The following is a 10,642-nucleotide window of genomic DNA, read 5'->3' as shown; positions in this document are numbered from 1 at the left end:
TGTTCCATTCCTGTTTTTTCTAATGAAAATAATAAAAAGTAAATGACAAAAAAAATAAGAAGTAAACTTCTTAAGCCAAATATTCTTCTACACTGGTCATGTCACATGTTTGTTTCTGGCTGGACCGCAACAGCGTTGCCAGCCCTATAAACGCGGATGTCGCTGAGTGAGTGAGTGAGTGAGTGAGTGACTGACTCACTGACTCACTGAGCAATGAAGTTACACCATTGGTCGGCTGTATGGCACGTGGCACAGTGTTTCGTTTGGATCAGTTGACGCATGCATGGCACTGTAAGCACTGCCACTTAGTTTCACGGCATGAAACATGACAACACGTTCTAACAGCCGGATGCAAACACCACCATCTCATATCCAGCCCAGTCGCCAGAATAAGATGTCGGCATTGTACGTTCCTGGAATTCACCGAAATGTAGAATATGAACATTTCTGAACCAAATACGTTGCATATCATAATGAAGCGTTAGCGAATCTGATGAAGCAGTATTCGAAACGCGTAGTTAGCTTTTTCTTGTTTTTAAATTTAACCAAACAAAGATAAGTGTCTATGCTATCCTGGTGTGCACTGGGAGATTTACTTTGCTTCATTGTGATATGCCCTGCACCGACCCGCACGTTGCATAATCATGTTTGTAGATAAGTGAATAGTAACGTCATACATGTAATCGAGTCTAACCACTGTCTCATGTTGAAGTATGTCCCTGGCGCCTAAGGGTGAAGGTGGGGGGGATGGTGGTGTGCCCGTCTTACAAGCAAGAGAGTGTATGTTTGACTCCCAAGCAAGGCAGGTTGTGTTTTTACTTTTGGTGTTAACCCCAACCATAACAACCATAACCATAAGCAAGTTGTGTTGTTGCCTAAACCTAACCAAGTTGTTATGCTGTCCATCACACTGGTAGATATAGAAGCTCCCGTTGCTCCTGCTCTTCAGTTTGTAATCCGTATAACGTTAGTCCAGCTCAAATAATAATACGTGTGGCCATCAAATTCAAATGGCTCGTCCATATTCTCGAAATCAGATAAATATTCAGCCATAGGGGGCTCACCTGGTGGAGCGCGTGCCACAGGGGCTTGGTCCTTTGCGCGGCTGACCCGGGTTCGGGTCCGACCCGTGGTCCTTTGCCGCCTGTCGTCCCCTCTCTCTCTCCTCACATTTCCTGTCTGCCTACAGTACTGTCCTGTTGAATGGGAGCAAATCCCCCCCAAAAAATGATCCAAAAAATCAGACGTAACTTCGCCGGCAGGCTCGCCGATCGGGGCACACCCCTCGGCGAAATTCGGTGAGGGGTTTGACGCGGAAGTATGTCAAGGCCTTTAGTCAATAGCCTACTGCACCAATTTCAAAGATTTCTGTTCACATTAGGCTACTTAGTAGGCCTAATTTATACATTATAAAAATATGAAAATAGGGTCCAGGTTGAAAAATACATAAATTATTTAATTAAGGCAAGTAGCCTACTGTTTTATTCTGATTGCTATAAATGTATGAAAAAAGTAGGGCCTTTGCAAATGGAGCCCGCAGACTCAGTGGAATATGGCGTCCTTGTGTGAGACTATGATTGAGTGAAACGAATGAGTAGTCGAATTCTGAACTAGCAGCCATCCTGTAGGCTACTTTAAATAGCTTCACAATCACTTTCTCCTTCTCAGAGTGAGTGCATGCCTTCCTTGAAAGGAGAGTCTTGAGAGACAGACATTTGATTCTCACGACTGTCTTTATAGGCTAATTGAATATAGGCCAATGCCGTGACAGCCTTCAGGCAGAAGCCAGACTGATAAACCTGAATCTTGCCGATCCACCACGCCCCGTGTGGTCACACCTATGATCATGAAGCAATGATGGCATCTCTCCACCTACCTACTACCTGTGCAAACTGTCTGCTTGTCTCAGCCGCTCCCACTTCCAGGGGGTAGGCTAGCCTGTATAAATTCATCCTCCTGGAGTCGCTTCAGCACCATCTCGCACCACTCGTCGCGTTTGACAGGTCAAACTTTTAGCTACCAGACTACAGCAGCGACCATCATGAGCATACAGTACCGTCCTGGAGCATACTCATCCATGTCCCTGTCCTCTGGAGGGTATCCCAGGATCGGTGCGTCCCGGGCGCCCAGCGTCCACGGCGGGGCAGGGGGGCGCAATGTCCGTGTGTCCTACGCGGTCGCGTCTCCCTACGTGAGCAGTGGCGCCAGGAGCGGAGGGGGCGGATTTGACCTGGCAGGGGCGCTCGACAATAACAACATTTCAATTTCGGCCAACGAGAAAGCCACCATGCAGAACCTCAATGATCGCCTTGCCTCCTACCTGGACAAGGTGCGCTCTCTAGAGAGCGCCAACGCGCAGCTGGAGCTCCAAATCCGCGAGTGGTACGAGAAGCAGAGGCCGACCGTCAGGGACTACAGCAAGTTCGAGGCAGTCATCGCCGACTTGCGCAAAAAGGTGAGCTTCTTTGTGGCAATTCCCCTCCAACAATCTACCAAATGTGGACCAATAAGCTGATGTTTTGAGTCCCTCCCCTTTCCCCCAATTTCTCATCAACTGGTTGTAAGAATTTGTTCTCAATTGATTTGGCTGGTTAAATAATGATGAAGAAAAAACAAATGCAGCCTAATATAACACATTGGTACAGTAGGCCTGCCTGGTGTAGCACTTAGGCTATGAATTTGGATGATAAAAGATGCATGTCAGCCTAAAAAGGCGAGTAAACTCTATTCAACAAAAAGGAGGGCTACAACGCCATTACATCCCTGAACATAAGCCAGTAAAAACGGTTCACCAAAATTGGGGATCACCCATAAGGGAATTCTGCCAAACACACATCAAAGCCTAGTGAGCAGCGTCACTTTACAGCTGTCTGGGACAAATGTGCCCTCAGGATGTGGACTAAAACAAACGGTTATTTAAAATGATCAGCTACTGAGCAGTCAAGAGTATTGCTTGCACCCAGATTTGCTTTTCTGTGCTTACAAAGTAAAACTTTAGTTAGGGAGGGCAAGACTTTAAAATTAAATATAAAAAAATGGTGACACTTCACTGCAATTTTGTCGACCTACTTCTTTCATAATTTCTCACTTAATCCACCTGGCACATATTGCAATTGCCAAGAGATATTGTACTACATGATGAGTAAGTGACGAGTAACTCGTAAGCCATCAAGATATAATCTCAGTGGAATGCAAATAGGGCTTAAGAAATTCTGATGATTAACTTACAACCAACCCTGCTGACCCACATTCTAAATAATGAATCAATTACACACCTCCATGAAAGTATGTAATGTGAGTAAGTAAAGTGAGATTTATTTATTTATATTTTCAGATCAGTCTTGCTACACAGGACAATGCCAGGATGCTTCTGCAGATTGACAACGCCAAACTGGCAGCAGAGGACTTCAAAATCAAGTAAGTGGAAAGGTTAAGTCAATGAAATTTGGACAAAAATCCTGTTAGAATAAAGTTATAATAATGACAGAATCAAATTGAAAAATAGATTAAAAGCATCAGTACATTTCCTAGAGGAACTCTGTATTAAACTTGTATTTTTCAATGTACAAACATCACATCACATGCTTACTTAGGGAAGTCAGATTGTTGAGTGATGTGGACGTTTTACTACTAAGGCGTGACGGTCAACAGAGGGATCAGACAAGTGGTGGAACTGGTTTTCGTGCCATTCTGCCTCGTCTATTGTTGGTGATGGCAACACTAATTCAGTAGGTGCAGCAACAGGACCCTCTGATGCTCTGTTCTGCACGGCAGGTTTGAGAACGAGATGGCACTGCGCCTGTCGGTGGAGGCGGACATCGCCGGACTGCGGAAGTATCTGGACGAGCTGACCGTGAACCGCTCTGACCTGGAGATGGAGCTCGAGGGCCTGAGGGAGGAGCTGGTCTACCTCAAGAAGAACCACCAAGAGGTGAGAGTTGTATTGCTGCGAAGTGACATCACATTATGAATCCTTCTCTTTGGTAGCCCAAGTAGTACAAGTACCCATTTCTACACTGGAAAACAAAAATATGAAAAATATCAAACCATTTTTGAAGTATTTACACTGAGAGAAGTGAATAAGGACAACATAGAAAGTGTTCTCCAAGAGACCAGTAATTATTTGCCTAATGTTTCCAGAGAAGTGTTTTCTTTTGCTGAAGCATCCCTTACGCAAACATCACAACATGCTGAACTTGTTTGGACTGTGTGCTGTGGTTTGAAGTGGTGTACCGCAAAGCTGGCATTTAGCACCACCCCCAAGGCATTGTATCATAGGAGATGACATGATAACCAGGTCTCTTTGATGAGAATAGGTTGATTTATAGTCTCTATCAACTCTAATTATGGTGATGCTGAGCCAGATGTCCTTAAAGCTCGTCGTCATATAATTGACCTTTCCTAAGTCCCGCCCCTTTTTCCTCGATCAACCTCGCTCAGTCAGCTAGAGGGGATTGTGACATCACACACTCTGTAAACTGTGATTTCTCAAAAAGTACAAAAGGTAGCAAAAAGCTGAATAAGAGTAATAAAGTACTAAACGCAGTGACCTGTTAAAGTTTGAATGACGTTTCTAGATAAAAGTATGAAGGAGTAGTTAGAGTTCAAAGAGGGCATGGAGTCCTCCCACCAAACTTGCCCAAGTGTTATTGAAGAGCAAAAAGGGGCGGGACTTATGAAAGATCCTTGGGGATCAATAAAGTACTTATGATTGATTCTGTCATGCATTAGTGATGGGACGATATGTTTATCTCATGATGCGATTCCGTATGCGATATAAGGCGTTCACGATTTGATACAACCACGATATGATGTGATAAATAAAAGTTAAATGACAACAGAAATAATTATGTTTAGTGCAGTGCCCGTTCCCCTCCCCTTCCCCCATTCACACATCATGCTCTCCCACTCTTCAACCCCCCACCCCATCCTCCCCTTGCTCCCAATTGGTCGAAGTGCATGAAATGTGACACTTTCTCAGGTCCCCAGCAGCACACACGCCAAGTTTGAAGTTGATTGGATGAACAGTTCTTGAGATATGTGAAAGCCGTGTTCTGATAGGTGGAATTGCACGGAATTTGACATTGCACTTACATACAGACAGACAACATACGTTGCATCAACACCACATCATGAAAGTCTCTTCACACATACAGTATATTCTCATTTTGCATAGTTGATCACATTTGACAAATATGGCCCAGATTGGCTCTTCATCTAGAGCAGCGATTCTCAACTGGTCTAGCCTCACACAACACAACCCACATTTTTCATTAAGTCGCAACCCAAATTTCGGATATTTGTTTTTAGGTCGAGTATATGCTTTTTAAACCAATGTAAACTGGTGATGCTCATCAAGTTTCAAGAATCTAAATTGAACTGTATGAAATATGAAGGAGTAGAAGAACTTTTGTATTTCGTGCGCACATCCGTGACCCACTCAAAGCGGCGCTGACCTACCAGTTGAGAATCACTGAGGAGGATCCCGGCCGTTCCTCCATTAAACCTTCATTTGGATTTGACTTTACCTCTCTCTTCCCACCTGTAGGACCTCGCCGCCCTGCATGCTCAATTGAGCTCGGGCTCTGTGAATGTGGAGGTGGACGCTGCACCCCAGGCAGACCTGTCCACCGTCATGAATGAGATGAGAGCGCAGTACGAGGGCATCGCCGAGAAGAACCGCCATGACATGGAGGCTTGGTACAAGAACAAGGTGAGGGGAGCAAGACGATAACATAAAACCATGTCCACTTTTTAGATTATCTCACATTGTGTATCTATCTATATACTTACTGTATGTAAAATTGAGTATGTGGGCGATGTTTCAAGTTCTGTGTTCGGCCACAGCTATGCCGTTTTATGTGCGATCGGGCTGAAACCTTCAGGGTGTGTAAAGGGTGACCTGACGGGGCCGGATTTTCTAATTAGGCTAATTAGCTAATGATGTGATGTCATCAGTGATGATGTCAAAAGTGATGTCATAAGGGCACACGCGTGCGCGCGCACGCACACACACACACACACACACACACACACACACACACACACACACACACACACACACACACACACGCACACACACACACACACACACACACACACACAAGGAGGTATTGTGACATCACTGATGCAATAGTGACCAACACACACACACACACACACACACACACACACACACACACACACACACACACACACACACACAACCACACGCCAATAGGGCAGACAAGAGCATGTATTTAAATGCACATAAGTCCTAAATGTCAATATACAACTAATATTTGGTATAGCTGTAATATTTTTTGTTTGTTTCTCATTCGCCTCGCACAGTTTGATACGCTGAACCAGCAGGTGGCGTCCAGCACCGAGACGCTCCAGACATCCCACAGTGAGATCACTGATCTGAAGAGGATGCTGCAGGGCTTGCAGATTGAGCTGCAGTCCCATCTCAGCCTGGTAAGGAATGATCCAACACATACACACAGATGTACACCAGCTGCAAGGCACTGCCACCTCTGGCACACAAAGGGTTAACCAGTGGCATGGCAGCACACAGTAGCATTAACTGTGCTATTGAGATTTCTTTGTAGAATGTTGAAATGCCCTGCCAAATTACCTATTTCACAGCCATTTGCAGTTGAACTGCCTGTTATTTAGGATATTTATGGTAGTGACCCAAGCTACTCTGCCTCTGATTGGTTAGCCTCCTTGTGTTCCATACATTCCAACCATACCTTCCAAAGCAGCAGAGAGCAGATGAAAAAGTCGGTGCAAACGAAATACAATGTCAGGTACTCCAGCTAAAAAACCTCAGGCACACCGATTGGCAAGCAAATTTGAAAATGGCACTTCATATCAAAAAGCCCTGGGCTAACCTATACTGTAATAATTCCCTATAATATGGTATATATTTCTAAACTCTTTCACTCTACCAAGTCTATCATCTCTGCCTGGAGTGAGAGTGCAATCCATCTTGTGACTCCTCTCTGGGTCTGCCTTCTGAAAACACACATACCATAAACACAAATACCATGCTAACATAGCATTGTAGAAATGTTTTGCTGAAGGCACCGTACCTGTCAGTAACCCTGCCCCTCACAGGCTCTTTTACGCCTCAGGCGCCTTAAAGATGAAAGATCAGTGAGACAATTAGTATGAGTACACGCTCATATATCTTACCCTCCGCCTCTGTTTCCTCTCCCATGCAGAAAGCAGCCATGGAGGGCCAGCTGGGGGAGACAGAGGATCGCTACGGCCTCCAGATGAGCCAGCTGCAGGCCATGGTGAACAGCCTGGAGTTGGAGTTGGGCCAGGTCAAGCAGGAAATAGAGAGGCAGAGCAGCGAGTACCAGAGGCTGCTCAACATCAAGACCAGGCTGGAGATGGAGATCGCTGAGTACAGAAGGCTGCTGGATGGACAGGATGGACAGGAGATCCTGTAAGGAAATTCATGAGCAATTTGCTTTCATAGTGGACTCATGATTTATCCTATCCAAGGCTATTTTTTTTGTCTTTATTTTCCATTTTATTTATTTAATAACGTAATTTAAGCAGGCAGGTAAAATAACATCAACTCTGTCTTTTCTCCTCTAGGCAAACTGTGGTCAAGACTGTTGAAGTCAAAGGTGAGTTTACTTTGCCACTGTATGCTTTTGTAGGTGCTAAAATCTGCCAGTTAAAACAAAATAAAACTAAGCAAACAATCAAAGAACTGTATGTAAAACAGAATTTCATTTGTGCCACTGGAACTAATACCAAGGAGAATGCTCATTCCTTAGAAAGATAATAATAATAACAATTGCAATAATAGTAATAGTAATAACAATAATAATAATAATAATAATAACACAATACAGAATACATTTGGAAGACATATTAATGAATTACCGTAGTTTCAATTAAATGGAGTTGAGTAATGATTATTTTGTTTTCCCCCACAGCTGAACCAGTTAAACAAAGGAAACTATCAGAAAGGAAAACGATAGTGAGGACGGTGATTGAGGAGGTGGTCGATGGAAAGGTGGTGTCCCGCACAGAAGACGTGGACACGTCAGTCGTCAATAATTAGACAGACTGGACTGCACCACACCTGAGTCAAATCATAATTTTGGACTGTTTGTTGGGTGGAGTCAGGCGCGGACTGCATAATCGGGCACCTTGGGCAAATGACGGTGGCCTGGCCTGGCCTGGCCTGCAAAAAAAAAAAGTGCCCCCAGTCAGGCCACTCACTGAACAGCAGGCCAGGCGCCGCCTACTGGTTTACTACTGGTTTTATTACTTTATTCAGGGTTAAAGTCGGTGCATCTCATTGTAAAATTGGACTCGGCCCAAATCTGGCTTCAAACGGCCCAAATTGGGCTTCAAACGGCCCAAATCTGGCTTCAAACGGCCCAAATTGGGCTTCAAACGGCCCAAATTTTTCGCCGCCGCCCTTCGGACGCCGGCACGCGTGTTGGCCTGGCCTGCTTGGTATCTAATGCCTGGCCTGAATTAGAATCCCAGTCCGCCCCTGGGTGGAGTTCACCAAATTAGAACAATTCACTCAGTGTCAGGTAAAAGAAAACATATTATAAAAAATATTATATAACATATTATATATAACAAAATATAAAATATATACTGTATATATTAAATTAACTTTTATTGCTGCATGTTTTCTTCCTACTCTTATCGTAGCCCTATCTGGCCGAACCCATTGAAGTAGACTAAAACAAACCATGAAAAATATTTGCAGTAATTATTTGATAGCCTGGTAAACCAGCCCGTCACGTGAACTCACATTTCATTTGGTTCTGCCTGACGGTCTGGCCCCAACTCTTCACCCAGTCCTTAGCAGGGGCGGGAGCATGGGCGGGCGTAGTTGCCTTGACAGACAACTCCTTCAGCCAATCAGCATCGGATCCAGTCAAACCCAAATCCACTCGGGGGAATGGCAAAAACATGTTTTCCACCGAGAAACTCCGCGGTTGCAGCAATACTCCTGTACTTGTTTAATGTTGTTTGAGTCTATTTCTGCAATAACTGCACTGACTGTTTAAACTAGACAAACGCTGACATTACTCTTCGAGGTGGACAGGGAGGTGGCCATTATTGTTTTGTTAGTGCAGTGCTAGTTAACCTCGTGTCACCAGGCTCTTCTCGGCGAGAAAGAGCCTGGCTTCCGTTCACAATTGATTTTGTCACCCTACCTGGTTCCGGCCTAGAGCCCGCCCTAGACAGGAAGGGCAGCGTTTCTAGCTCGTCAACTTTTACGTTAACTTGACAATTTGAGACATGTATCAGAACGGCAAACAACAAAACAAAAGATGGACGTACCGAACGAAGTTTTTGAAGAAGTTCTTGTAGAAACATTGCGGATTCACAATCTCACATGTTTTAAGCCAATACAGAAGCTTTGCATCAGAAAATTAATCGAGGAAAGAGATGTCAAGCTAACGGCAACAAAGACGTTTTTGGCGCACCTCCTTCCGGTGTTCATTCTGGTTCCGTGGTTTACGCCCCCATGACAAACAGCGGGGTGGAAGGTAGTCTGGGCACCTTTCATATCACCAACGATGGAATGTGATCATGGTCGGTCGCAACGACCATAAATCGCTGAACTCTAAACTGCCCTTAATACCCTCCCAGGCCTTGGGGCCAGACAGTCTCGCAGAACCAAATGCAATGTGAGTTCACGTGACGGGCTGGTTTACCAGGCTAATTATTTGACACAGGTTTTGAACTCGGCTCAACCCATCCAATCCCACACCCTCCCAGATGCTGCTACACTGACCAGCTAAACTTCAAACCAAAGATAATAACTTTGAGTTGTGAGATACAGATGCGTTAAGCTCAGACAGCACACAGTGTTCGGCAAATTGACTCTTCATCTGAGTTTGGTATTTGGTTTGAGTCATCCTGACCCTGCTTAATATTTGGATGTATTGTCTGAAAATATAAGATAAATAATAAATAAACAATTTAAAATGAGAATTTTTAAAAGTTATTCATACTGTAATGTATGTGGTGCTTTTCTCCTTGAGCTATAACTGAATTGCTTTTTTCTTTTCTTTTTTATCCTGATTTCACCCCTTTATATCTAGGCTGGTAAAAACCATCCTGATAATGTGATCTCACATTCTGAGAACGAAAACCAAAATTGGTTTGTGTCACTGCAATACCACAATAATGCAGTACCATGTTTACACACTGGGTGTCACTGTGAGCCAGATTGTCTCATTGCTCAGAAAGGGAAAGGCTTGAGGAGAAGGACTCAAATCAGGTTCCTGGACTCCCTTTATGTACCGATTTACTGACTGGAAATACTGGAAATAGTCAAAGGAAGTTCATGTCCCTTTTCCCCTTTTATCCCTCCTTGTTAGCCATTGTTAACCTTTGGTCTATATCAATGTGACTTTCAAATCACTAAAAATAAATTGAATTATGTCTTATGGGAATGGTTTTTGAATGATTAAAAGTGCTACATGTCACATGTCAAAACATCACTGTAAAATGTATTAATTGATACCTTGGTATAATTACCTTAAACAAATGAGCCCCCCCAGTTGTATTGTTTGTGCTCAAACGTGTCACTCAAACTCCCAGAAACCCTGTTGCTCTTGTTGTGACAAAGATGTTTGGAATAAAATAGAAATTTTTATTT

General features: G+C 43.9%; 1 protein-coding gene across 1 annotated transcript; it reads left to right on the top strand.

Annotated features, from left to right (window-relative positions):
• Positions 1-1,951: 1,951 nt before the first annotated feature.
• Positions 1,952-10,430, top strand: LOC310794242 (keratin, type I cytoskeletal 19-like). Its single transcript, XM_083656201.1, has 8 exons — positions 1,952-2,455; positions 3,335-3,417; positions 3,775-3,931; positions 5,549-5,713; positions 6,331-6,456; positions 7,209-7,438; positions 7,594-7,625; positions 7,941-10,430. Exons 1-8 carry the CDS (start codon positions 2,042-2,044, stop codon positions 8,066-8,068), a joined length of 1,335 nt encoding a protein of 444 aa, XP_083512327.1. The 5' UTR covers positions 1,952-2,041; the 3' UTR covers positions 8,069-10,430.
• The last annotated feature ends 212 nt before the right edge of the window (positions 10,431-10,642 follow it).

Source organism: Poromitra crassiceps, assembly GCF_964638095.1.
Source record: "Poromitra crassiceps genome assembly, chromosome: 19".
Classification (NCBI taxonomy): Eukaryota; Metazoa; Chordata; class Actinopteri; order Beryciformes; family Melamphaidae; genus Poromitra; species Poromitra crassiceps.
The sequence above is the reverse complement of the archived record's forward strand: the minus strand, read 5'-3'. Positions and strand labels throughout refer to the sequence as shown.